Below are 12,907 nucleotides of genomic sequence, written 5' to 3' on the forward strand. Positions count from 1 at the left end.
GGGAGACCTGGCTTCAGTGCAGGCCAGGAGGGGAGGCTCAGTGCTAGAAGAGAGCTTCGTGGCGTCTGGGCTGAAGGGTTGATTTTACACTGATGCCACTGCTTGGCTGTCCCCTCCGGGAGCATCTGCTTGTGGCCAAACCCCCGTGGGGCTTTGCAGTCACATAAACTTTGGTCTCAGTCCAACCTTTGTCCCTTCTGAGTTGTGAAGTCTTGGGCTTCAGGATTCTGTGATGCCTGGCAAGTAGTATGGAGCTCAGAATATGTTTGTCCTCTCCCCGGTTCCCCTCCTCTTTTCTCAGCTGGCGGGACAGGGGGGTACAAAGCAGGACTGCAGGGGAAAGGGGCTGGCCTCGGGGAACCCTCTTCTGGCTCTTGGTGGTACGGCTGATGCTCCGTCAGGGCTGCAAGGGAGCGGGTTGGCAGTGTTGGAGCCTTCTCCCCACTTCCCAGGTACACTCAGGCCCTGTTTCCCTTCTTCCTCCAGGGGTAGCCTTCTGCGAGCTGCCTGTCATCTCAAAGCCCAGCTTTGAGCCAGGGTGGCGGGGTCTCCAGCCCTGCCGCCCGCATGGAAGGTGGGAGCTGGGCTCCCAGAAGGTGGACGTGCCTGCCTGGGATCCCGTTGCTGGCCTTGGCCTCTCTGCTCAGCTGCCAGCTCACCTCCGGCCAGGCCAAGGTCTACAGTCGCTGTGAGCTGGCCAGAGTGCTGCAGGATTTCGGCCTGGATGGATTCCGGGGATACAGCCTGGCAGACTGTGAGGACTGCGCTCCCTCCCTCCCTCCCTCCTCCTCCCCCGAGGGCTGTGGCCTTGGGAGCCTCTGTTCTCCTTTGGCAAATAAGGATCCTATGAGCTGAGAGGTAGAGAACACCTGGCTCTGGGGTGAATACACAGCAGGCAGGCGACAGGCAGCCGAATCAGAATGACCTCTTCATTTTCTCCCCCTCTGCTAACGTGGGGAGCCAAAGGAAAAGAATGGTTTCCTACCGTAATCTGAATTGTGGCCACTAGGATCAGACATTCCCAGTGAAGTCTAGGGCAAGCTGAGCAAAGCAGTAAATACCAAACTTTTCAAGCTGGTGGAAGTTTCGAGAAGCTATGAAGTACAGCCACACCCAGACTCATTTCTTCTCTAGTTCTAGCCCTCTCTCTAGGTTCCCCCTGTGCCTTCCTAATCATGTCTCTAAAGAGCGAGCTCTTACTCATTCATCCCACAGCATTTCTTGGGTCCTACTATGTGCGGACAGTGAGACTGTGGGAAGATTGCTAGCTTAGGAGTCAGGACGCCTGAGGTCCGGTCCTGACTCTTGCTATTCGGTAGCTCTGTGTGACCTTGAGTCAGTCACTTTGCCCTTCCGAGCTTTGATGGACTCATGTGTCAAGGAGGTGGGAGGGCGTCTGCCCTGATGCCTGGAAACAGGAGTTGAGGCTCGGAGGAGGTGACGTGTGGAGTCTGCCCCATGAGCCCTCTGGTCTGGGTCGGCCTCCGTCATCTGACCCGCAGGCCTGTGTCTCCGCCCTGTGCAGGGGTCTGTCTTGCTTATTTCGCAAGTGGCTTCAACACAGCTGCCACGGACCAGGAAGCCGATGGAAGTACCAACAGCGGCATCTTCCAGATCAACAGCCGGAAGTGGTGCAAAGATCTCAACCCCAATGTCCCAAACATGTGCCAGATGTACTGCTCAGGTAGGCTGGGCCTGGGCCCGGGGCTGGCTGGGGCCAGGCTCTGCACTGGCCATTGCTTCTTCCCCAGCCTTTCGTGTTCCTCCTGCCTTATGTTTGAGTGGGGACCCTCGCTGCCTGCTGGGTCTACCACGGAGGGCGGGATGGGGCGAGTGATGAGGATGGCTCCTCCGAGAATCTGATTTGGGGTCCCGGATGGGATACTGTCCTGAGAGTTATGGGAAGGGAGGGGGGATGGCTTCTGCTGGGGGGAAGTGATCGGGTAAGCCCTGTGCTTCCAGGGCGGTCGAGGGACAGGGTTGAATTTAGGACGGAGGAGGGTGTGTACACGTGTGAGAAAGACAGAGAGATAGAGACAGACTCTGGCTGTCCAGCTCTACCCCCTGCTCCCTCATCGTGTTTCTCTGCCTCCCTCCCCAGACCTGTTGAATCCTAACCTCAAGGATACTGTTATCTGTGCCATGAAGATAATTCAAGGTCCCCAGGGTCTGGGCACCTGGTAAGTAATATAGGTGGCAGAGCTCACTACCACTGGTGTATTTACAGACAACGCGCTGAATTTTAGGGAGGATAAGCAAGTCACTGGAGGTCACGGAGCCAGGCCTGGCTCTTCCAAGATCTGCCTGTGCTGGGATGCCTGCCTACAAGTCCATTAGACCGGGGTCTAGGAACTTTGTTTCTTAACTGTGGCTTCTTTGTCTAGTACAACAGATCAAAGAAGTTCCCTGCTTGAGAGCATGGGTGGGTGCTCTGGAGCTGCACCCTATCAGCCTGCCCTTTACTCCCCTCCTTCCCACAAGATGACCTTTGGAGCCATCCTCATAGGCGAGGGAGCTGGACGAGGATCCCATGGGACATTGGACTATATCTCTGGAGCCCCTGAAGCAGCAGGCCTACAGCTTCCCAGCCCCTTCCGATGGGAGCTTCTCTACATAGAGTCTCCAACCTCCCTTTACTCCCCTAGCTGGATAGCGGCAGGGGACAGAAAGTGGGGAAGGTAAAATGCCTCCAGGTGGCCAGAGTACCAGAACTCGGGGGCAGATGCGATAGTGACGAGGCTGGTGGGGTAATTAGGAAAGTATCAAATGTCAGTCCATGAACAGAAGGAGGCGAGACGGACTAGAGGCAGGGGTACCTGTTGGGAAGCCTTTGCTGGAGTCTGAATGTGAGACAGAGGGTGTGGACTCAGACAGTTGTATAGGTGAAGGACAGGAGAGGGGCTAGGGGTGAGGGGCTGTGGAGGAGGAACAGGGACACGTGATACATGGCCAGTGAGCCAGAGGAGGAGGTGAAAAGGATCTTGAACATAGAGAAGGTCCAAGGTGGGCCTTGACAATGGCCACAGCTTTGGAGATGTGTTGATTTGAGAACAGTTGAAGCCCCAGGAGCTGAATCTGGAATGAGGCAGGCTCAGCAGGATAGAATGCGCATCTATAAAACCAGGAAGGGTGAATGCAGGCTCAGGTAGGAATCCAAGGGCTTGAGGCCTCGGGGGGCACGACCCTGGGATAGAAGAAACAGCTTCTTTGGGGTTAAATCAAAGAACAGCTCTCTTGTACGCCGGGAGTAAATTTGTGGAGTGCATAACCTCTGAGAGGTGGCTGAGGCTAATGGGAAGTGGTCCTAGAATGTAGGAAGGGTGCTGTTTCTTCCCTCCACACGCACACCTGAGAACTCATCTGTGCCAGGCTCTGTGCTGGGTGCTGGGCTTCAGGCGTGGCCAAGACCCAGCTCTTTGCCCTCAAGGGTCTCAGTCTAATGGAAGAGATGAACAGGCCAGTCAACCCCTCTCACCTGGGGGTCCTTTAGGGGCCCTCCTTGCCATTGGGCTCTCTGACATTGACATCATAGAGGACACTAGTTATCCAAGTTTGGAACCCCTGGGAACTTGGGACCCCCCAGGATCCCAGGATCTTGCTTAATTTCCTCAAGATGCTAGTATGACACTAGAACAAGGTAATGGTCCTAAAAGAGCCTATAAACTATAGTTACCAGCAACTGAAAGATCCAGGTTGGTAGCCAAGGAGAATTGGGTGTAGGTGCATTTCTGTCCTTTACAAGCTGTGGACCTCGGGCAAGTAATTTTGCATCTTAGTCTCAGCTTTTCATTTGGAATATAGGGAACATAATATCTGCCCAATCTACCTTACAGGGCTGCTGGGGGCGATGGCGGAATAATGGGTGATGGGTGTGACAGTGCTATGTAAACTGTAAAGGGCTGTACACATGTAGGGTGGCATCACCGTCTGCAGAAACAGTATGGTGTAGGAAGCGAGCATTGAATTGGGGCTCTGGACCCCAGTCTTTGCCACTGACTTCTGGGTGAACTTGAGCAAGTTACTCTGTTATCTCCATCGGTAAAATATGGAGGCTAGACAGGTAACTTTTTAAGGGCCATTCTTTCTCTCTCTCTCTCTTTTTTTTTTTTTTTTTTTTTTTACTTCTTTTAGGGGGTTCTTTGCTAGTTAACACAGCTGACTTGTCTCTCTTCCCCTTGCTAGCCCCTTTCCTCACCTCCCTTCTGGTTTAGAGCCCACGCCTCCAGCCTGTTCTTCTCTGAGCAAAGACTGAAGACCGCAGCTGATCTGGTCTCTCCTCTTCCCCATCTTCCATCCTCAGGGAGGTCTGGAGGCATCACTGCCAGGGCCAGGACCTCAGTGACTGGGTGAATGGCTGTGAATTGTAGGATTCTCTCTGGATGGACAGGCCACGCATAGCAGCTTGGGAGATGTGGTTTGCTTCCTGACCCAGGCCTGGGGAGACAAGCCAACTAATAAAGTATAGTTTAATATAAGCGTGGTTCTCAGCTATCACTGTGTGTCCAGGTGGCGTGTTGGAGCCAGAAGCATCTCAGGGTTTCCTCACTATCCGCATGGGCTGGGGTTTAGCTGGACTCCAAAAAGCCTACCAGGGGAGGTTTGCCTCCATTCCTGGAGGTCTGGGGAGGGGGGGGGCGTGTCGGTGCCTGCGTTGCCCACACCTGGCAGAGTTTCCTACATGAACCTCTTGAATATACGACTGATGCATGAACGATGCATCCTGAATGGTAGGCACTCAGCTAATGTTTGTAGAACTAGTGAATGAATGGGCCCCGATACCTTCTTTCAGCATCGCAACAGTTTATTCAACAGTAGCTGTCAGGCCCCAGGCTTCTCTCTAGATGGAACCACAGCCCCTCCCGAGCTCTCTCCCTCTCAGGGGGACCGCTCTGGCTGCTTCTCATCCAAGTCCCACTCGCCTGGCACTTGGCCATACCTTGGAGCAGTGGGGGGTTTGGCACAATTCGGGAAGAGCTGGCTTAATGGGGTTTCTCCTTTATCCTGGCTGCCCGACCTTGGGAAGCTCACTCCACCTCTCACGGGCAAATTCCTCACGGATAAGAGGAGCTAATAAGGGCCAGCATGCAACACCGTATTGATGCAATTACATAATACAGAGCAGGGAGGCACCTGGTACAGGGCGTGGCACGGAGTGGAGGCGACTTAAGAAACACTGGCCTCTTGTCTGGTTTCCCTGAACTCTGGGGGTGCCAGGTCCCAGCCCACCTGGTGGGCACACGTCCTGCCTGTCCTGGTGACCAGGGCTTCCTTGAGAGGTCTGCACCTACGTCCTCGTCACTGTTTGCTGAGAAGGAGGACGAGGAGAGGAGAAGGTGTGGGAAGAAAGAGCAGGAGAAGCACGGGGATGGTTTGGATAAAGTGGCAGAAACTTCTATGGGAAGTGGGGAGAATTAAGTGAAGTTCTGGCACTTTTTACAGTTCAAGTCACTAATAAGGACCCACTGTATAGCACAGGGAACTCTACTCAATACTCTGTAATGACCTATATGGGTAAAGAATCCCCTCCCAAAAAGTGGGTATGTGTATCCCTGATTCACTTTGCTGGACACCTGAAACTAACACAACATTGTAAATCAACTCTATTCCAATAAAAAATGTTAAAAAAAAAAAAAAAAAAAGGAAAAGAAAAGTCCTAGTCACCTCATTCTTGGACTAGTTTGGCTCCAGGAGACTAATTGGAAATGGCCTTTATCTTTTGTGCTAAGGGTGGGGTGAATGCCCCAGGGGAGAATTAGCTTGCTAAGGTGCTGTTCCTTCTCTACCTGCAAGTACAGGTGAGGGGGCCAGAGGCTCCTGGCAGCTGAGTGGGGCTCTGCAGTGTGCTTCTCTTGGGCTGAGGTCCCTGTGCTGTGCCTGTGAGATCCATACCCTCAGCGGGAAGGGGCTGGCTTTTTCCACTCTGGACACTGGCCTGAAGCTTCTAGAGTGGGCAACTACGGGAAACTGGCCCAGTCAGATGGGATCCAGCACTCACCGGACACCTCTACGGCAAACTGACCACAAGCCTCTATGTGGCCAGGAATCCTTCTGACACTTCAATGGCAGCCACTCTTGATGGAGCTGGCATGGAGGAGAGGACTCCATCATCTCCGAACCGCCACGTGTCAGGCATCTCACCAGCACTTTCCATGGTTTATCTCACCACGCTCGCAGCATCAGGGGGGTAGAGATGGTCATCCCCATTTTCCAGGAGAAAACTGAGCCCCAGACAAGTTCTAGAACTTGCCCAAGGTAACACAGTTGGTGGAGCTGGGGTTCGGATGGGGCTGTTGAACTCCAAAGGCTGTGCTTTGCCCTCAGCACGTCCCGGCCTCCATAGCCCGAGCAGCCCTTGGGCTCTCAGTAGGCTGGACCCCTGGGGTGGGAAGGCACAGTGGATGGAGGGCAGTGGAGAGACAGCCCAGTTCTATCCAGCAAGCATCTGTCCTTCCTCAGACACTTCACGTTCTCCTCTGTCTCCAAGCCTTTGCTCAGGTATCTCCTCTGCAGACCTGCCTCCCTGGCAACTTCCACCCACCTCTCAAGGCTTCAGCCAGAACCTACTAATGCCTCAGCCCGGCAGACAGCCCTGGTGCCTCTTCTCCAATGACTGTGCATGCCAGATGCATCTCCGCTTTACGTCTCTCTGCTCAGGTTCTTGTGTGCATGACTGTTGCCTACCTCTGCCTGCCTAGACTCTGAGCTCCCTGAGATTGTGTCCTCTTGATATATGAGCCACGCAGAAAATTCTCATGGAGTAAGGAAGTCCGGATGGAGACCCCCAGCGGGTTCTGGGAAGTCTTACAGCTGTTTCTTGTCCCTCCTCCCTGTAAGGCAGGTTGAACTGAGGATGCTTTGGTGCCCTCCAATCACTTTCTCTTGGGCTTATTTTAACTTGGATAGAACTCCTTTTGAAAAGAAGCCACAAAGTCTGAATTACACTAAAGACAAACAGCCCATGGTGGTGCTAAGTTAGCCAAATGAGCCACTGCCTTCGGAAGCAGGTGGTGTGGAGAGTAGTTTTAAGGAGTCAAGACATCCAAACTCCCCGTACCAAGGCATCACTCACGGCCATTATCACAGGGTGTTTTGTTTTGTTTTAAATAAGAAGCACTATTACAGTCTTGCTCAAAAACAAATGAGATGTCAACAGGGGTGCGTGTCTAGGGGCTCAACGGCATACAGAGACCATGCGCGTGTGTTTCCTGCATGCAGTGGACGCAGTGGTCACATTCCTGAAGAATCAGGCCACAGGGATGTTTGTAGAGCGATGCTACAGTTGCTTTCTATGTATGCAGGTCTCCTCGGCCCTCGTAATCACCACGTGCATAAAGTAATCCCAGAGGTTCTCTGTTCATACTGATTTTCTGCTCGTTCATTCATTTTGCCCTCTGTGAGAAGTTGCTAGCACACAAGCTGCAGCAGGTGCCAAAGGTTTAAAAAATTATAGGAGAAAAAACTTGACATTGATCAAACCCAATCTATCCTTTTCCTGCCTGTAAATTGAAAAATGACAGTCAGAATATCATTTAGGGGAAGAAATGTTGCTTGCTCTAGTGGTACTCTCCTCCTGTAGTTCTTCTGGGGGAATGTTTAGCACTTTGTAGACCAGGGGTGCATCCCTAGGGGATCACAGATGGGCTTCTGGGGTCCTAAAATTGTATGCAAAATTTTATGTACATCTATGGGGCCACATGCATTTTTTTTTCTGGGGAGAGAGTTCATAGTTTTCACCTTATTTTTAATCCAAGCAAGATTTAAAATCAATATTTTACAGGAAGAAAAAAGGAAAGAAGAAAAGATAGAAAGCATCCACCTCGGCTCGTTTAATCCTCATAACCACCCTGACACCTAGCTATCACTACCTCCGTTGTAGAGATGGGAAACAGAGGCTCTGAGCAGTGAACGGAATATTTGCTTGGATACCTGACACCCGATGCACCAAAGGGATTATTTGTCCATTTCCCACCCCTCCCCTCTTATAGAGGGGGAAAGTGAGGCCCAGAGAGGTGAAGTACATTTTCCAAAGTTATATGGTTAGTTTACAGCAGAAACAGGTTAGAAATTCAATCTTTCGAGTCCATTCAAAGCTTTTGCCAACTATTGCTTTATTCTTGCAAACCCAGTAAACGTAGGTTTCATTGACTGTTAAATCGAATTAGTAAGACACCCTCCCCTTTCCACCCAGCCTCAGGCCGGGCTGGTTCCCACTGACCTGTTTCATGGTCCCCACGGACCTTGTGGCCCCCAAGCACACTCAGCCTATGAGCCTTCGGAATACACAGACGCATGCGCAAAATGATTCTACGTGCTAGGAATCCCAAAGCAATTAGGGAGACGCATCAACCCTTGGCTTGGGAAATACGGTCCTAGACCCTTGGAAAGTAGAGGAAGGAGCTTGAAAGACTTCGGCCATGATACAGCCCTCAACCTGCTGCCCCGGCCCGTCATCCTTTGGCACCTGCCTGCCTCTCCGTGGTCATTTGGGACACTTTCCCCTTTCCTTTCTTGGCTTGGCTCCCCTGGGCTTTCGTGCAGTCCCAGGACTGTGTCTCTCCTCCAGCACTCCCCCGTCCCGCCCCACCCCCCGGCTTTGCATATGCTGCTCTATCGCTCTCCTTCAGCTGCAAAATTCAGATCCGGTCTCTCGGAGTCATCTGTTTACTTGTCAGCCAGCCCTGCTCAGATGATAAATTCCTTGAGGGCAAGTGCCCAGCGGAGCACAATAGACCATCGATAAATGGAGAACCGGTGTTCTTCAGGTGTTTCCCATTCCCGCATTGCCCTGCTCCCCTCCCAGCTATGCCAAGAAGCTTGTTCTATGCAGCACGGGGTCGGCCCTGGCTGTGTGGGTGGATCAGTGCTGGCAGCCCACACCCCCGGAGAAGGAAATTCTTTGCTTCTCTGTAACGGGGGAGCTTTCTGGAGACCTCTTGCCTCTGCTGCGAGGTTAGGTCTCAGAATCGAATTGAAATCTCTGAGCTTGTGGAGGAGGAGCTCCCATCTCAGGCTCAGGCTGGCTGAGCTGAGCTTCACCTGATGGAACCGTTACCACGAAGATCGCACCTGTGGGCCTGGCCTGCCCTGCCTTTGTTAGACCTGAACGGTCTCCGAGGGATCCCAGCTCGCTCAAGAACCGCCAAGAGTCGAGAGTCGCTGCAACACGCAAGAGGTTTATTAGGAGCCGGTGCACCGGGATTCCTTGGTCCTCACGCAGGAGGCCGAAGAGGAACCCCCCCCAAGCGGAATCACGTACATTTTATAGCTTTCATTTTTCATTATGCAAAGTGTGGATATATCAAGGGTTTTTTTTCTCATTGGTTTGTTTGTTCCGGACCGGAGTGGGGTCTTGGCTCTAGTTCTTTGATTGGTTAGCTGTCGGATGCCTACTTTACATTTTCGTGTTTTTGTGGTGGGGGGTTGAGTCACATGAGTTATGGTTGGCTAGGGCGACCTTTAAACTCTGGCTTAATCATTCTTATCACCCGCCATACTTGTTTGCTCGAGGTCTTATCCCCCGCCATACTTGTTTGCTTGGAACGGTTTCTGCCCAGGGGGGACATTCCAGTATCTTATTGCCAGCCGAAAAAGCTCAAAGCTCAAAAGTATCGATAGGGAAGTAGGGGTGTAAGTATAGTTAAGGCCCTACATTCCCCCCTTTTCTTCTTTTTTTTTTTTTTCTGGTACGCGGGCCTCTCACTGCTGTGGCCTCTCCCGTTGCGGAGCACAGGCTCCGGACGCGCAGGCTCAGCGGCCATGGCTCACGGGCCCAGCCGCTCTGCGGCATGTGGGATCTTCCCGGACCGGGGCACGAACCCGCGTCCCCTGCATCGGCAGGCGGACTCTCAACCACTGTGCCACCGGGGAAGCCCCGTCCCCCTTTTCTTCTTGCAATTAATTTCAATCATGGAATTTCAGCCTCTCTCTGCAAGCTTTGATATTGTTGTCTTAGCATTAACACTTGTACTGCGCTGACACGTTGCCTGATAAAGGCTATCAAGCGATTTAAAATGCATGGTCCAAAAGTTAAGAGCAGCAACAAAATAATGAGGGGTCCTAACAAGGTGGAAATTAAAGTAGTAAGCCAGGGTGATTTGTCAAACCATGATTGGAACCATCCTTTTTGATTTTCCCTTTCTTGTTGCCTTTTGTCCAGGCTCTCCCTAAGCCTGTCCATAGTTTCGGTGATAGCCCCAGAATGATCAATATAAAAACAGCACTCTTCTTTTAGTGCGGCACATAGTCCACCTTCCTTAAGGAACAGCAGGTCTAGTCCCCTCCTGTTCTGCATTACTACCTCTGAGAGCGAGGTGAGTGATTCTTTTAACTGAGTTATGGAACTTTCTAACGCCTGGAGATCGACATCTACAGCCTGTCTTAAGTTAGCATAGTAGTGAGGTTGTTGGATGAGGGCTGTTGCACCTGTTCCTACCCCGGCTGCCGTTCCTAGTCCTAGGAGTACAGCCAGGGTGAGGGTTACGGGCTCTCTCTTAAGTCTCCTTTTGCCTTCATATTCGTCTAGAAAAGATGAATCTGAATGATAGATGAGTCTGGGGACCAGCTGGACTAACACACAAAAGTCGGCCGAAGCATTGAGGACCTCTAGAGAAATGCAAGGGGTCAATCCCGTGTTACATGCCCACCATCCATCCTGAGGAGGGAGGAGATATCCTGAGCCCTGTGGGAGGCTTGAATTGGTACAGAGATGTCGATGGGACGGGGGGGGGCGTTCCTACACATGTACCGTTTCCTGATACTGAAGACAAGGTCAATTTACTATTTCCTTCTTGTTTCCATCGACATTGATCTGAAGAGTTGACATTACTAAAATTAGAACTATATCCTATAGCATCATAATAAGGGGGAGGAGCAGCATAGCAAAGCCAACATGATTTGGTAGCCTCTGGATTTGTGGCATTTAGGACCCCAAAAGCCGCCTGGACCAATGAGAGCATTCGGTCTCGGGGGGCTCTGGGTTTGATTGTTATTTCTTTTAGTCCAGAAGTCTGGTTTCTTATCCCTGGTAGTATTGTGGGTGGGGCCAAGGGTAGCAGAGGGTGCCCAATCTCAGGATTGGGGCCCATAGGGACGGGAGTAGGGGTCTCGATCTTTAATTTGATGGTCATTAGGAGCCCATCATCATATTCTGCTTTGTAAAACCTTATACCCCATGAATGGCCATCTATCCAATTTTTGTTTTTCTTCCCAGGTTCACTAAAAGAAATTTTAAGGGGATGGCACCACGTTGAACATTCGGGCACATTGTCGTGATGGGGATTTCCTTGGCTCCTAGTTTTCTTTTTTTTTTTTTTTTTTAACATCTTTATTGGAGTATAATTGTTTTACAATAGTGTGTTAGTTTTCCCTCTACAACAAACTAAATCAGTTATACATACACACATGCTCCCACATCTTCTCCCTCTTGCATCACCCTCTCTCCCACCCTCCCTATCCCACCCCCCCAGGCGGTCACAAAGCACAGAGGTGATCTCCCTGTGCTATGCAGCAGCTTCCCACCAGCTATCTAATTTACATTTGATAGTGTATATATGTCCCTGCCACTCCCCCACTTCGTCACAGCCCACCCCTACCCCTCCCCATATCCTCAAGTCCATGCTCGAGTAAGTCTGTGTTTTATTCCCGTCCTACCACTAACCTCTTCATGACATTTTTTTCCCTTAGAGTCCATATATATGTGTTAGCATACGGTATTTGTTTTTCTCCTTCTGACTTACTTCACTCTGTATGACAGACTCCAGGTCCATCCACCTCATTATAAATAACTCAGTTTCATTTCTTTTTATGGCTGAGTAATATTCCATTGTATATATGTGCCACATCTTCTTTATCCATTCATCTGTTGATGGACACTTAGGTTGCTTCCATGTCCTGGCTATTGTAAATAGAGCTGCAATGAACATTTTGGTACATGAGTCTTTCTGAATTATAGTTTTCTCAGGGTATATTCCCAGTAGTGGGATTGCTGGGTCGTATGGTAGTTCTATTTGTAGTTTTTTAAGGAACCTCCATACTGTTCTCCATAGCGGCTGTATCAATTTACATTCCCACCAGCAGTGCAAGAGGGTTCCCTTTTCTCCACACCCTCTCCAGCATTTATTGTTTCTAGAGTTTTTGATGATGGCCAATCTGACCGGTGTGAGATGATATCTCATTGTAGTTTTGATTTGCATTTCTCTAATGATTAATGAGGTTGAGCATTCTTTCATGTGTTTGTTAGCAATCTGTATATCTTCTTTGGAGAAATGTCTATTTAGTTCTTCTGCCCATTTTTGGATTGGGTTGTTTGTTTTTTTGTTATTGAGCTGCATGAGTTGCTTATAAATTTTGGAAATTAATCCTTTGTCAGTTGCTTCATTTGCAAATATTTTCTCCCATTCTGAGGGTTGTCTTTTGGTCTTGTTTATGGTATCCTTTGCTGTGCAAAAGCTTTTAAGTTTCATTAGGTCCCATTTGTTTATTTGTGTTTTTATTTCCATTTCTCTAGGAGATGGGTCAAAAAGGATCTTGCCGTGATTTATGTCGTATAGTGTTCTGCCTATGTTTTCCTCTAAGAGTTTGATAGTGTCTGGCCTTACATTTAGGTCTTTAACCCATTTTGAGTTTATTTTTGTGTGTGGTGTTAGGGAGTGTTCTAATTTCATACTTTTACATGTAGCTGTCCAGTTTTCCCAGCACCACTTATTGAAGAGGCTGTCTTTTCTCCACTGTATATCCTTCCCTCCTTTATCAAAGATAAGGTGACCATATGTGTGTGGGTTTATCTCTGGGCTCTCTATCCTGTTCCATTGATCTATATTTCTGTTTTTGTGCCAGTACCATATTGTCTTGATTACTGTAGCCTTGTAGTAGAGTCTGAAGTCAGGGAGCCTAATTCCTCCAGCTCCAT

At 50.2% G+C, this 12,907-nt stretch overlaps 1 protein-coding gene across 1 annotated transcript; it reads left to right on the plus strand.

The window, feature by feature from the left end:
- The first annotated feature begins 492 nt into the window (after positions 1-492).
- Positions 493-4,468, plus strand: SPACA3 (sperm acrosome associated 3). The gene is made up of 4 exons (XM_059047918.2): positions 493-754; positions 1,526-1,684; positions 2,102-2,180; positions 4,301-4,468. The coding sequence occupies exons 1-4, from the start codon at positions 568-570 to the stop codon at positions 4,365-4,367; spliced, it is 492 nt and encodes a 163-aa protein (XP_058903901.1). The 5' UTR covers positions 493-567; the 3' UTR covers positions 4,368-4,468.
- The last annotated feature ends 8,439 nt before the right edge of the window (positions 4,469-12,907 follow it).

This window comes from Kogia breviceps, chromosome 19, assembly GCF_026419965.1.
Source record: "Kogia breviceps isolate mKogBre1 chromosome 19, mKogBre1 haplotype 1, whole genome shotgun sequence".
NCBI lineage: Eukaryota > Metazoa > Chordata > Mammalia > Artiodactyla > Physeteridae > Kogia > Kogia breviceps.

Coding starts and splice junctions, on each gene's coding strand:
- SPACA3 (XM_059047918.2), top strand. CDS start 568: ATGGAAGGTGGGAGCTGGGCTCCCAGAAGGTGGACGTGCCTGCCTGGG. Junction 1,685..2,101: donor GTGCCAGATGTACTGCTCAG/GTAGGCTGGGCC, acceptor CTCCCTCCCCAG/ACCTGTTGAATCCTAACCTC. Junction 2,181..4,300: donor CCCCAGGGTCTGGGCACCTG/GTAAGTAATATA, acceptor TTCCATCCTCAG/GGAGGTCTGGAGGCATCACT.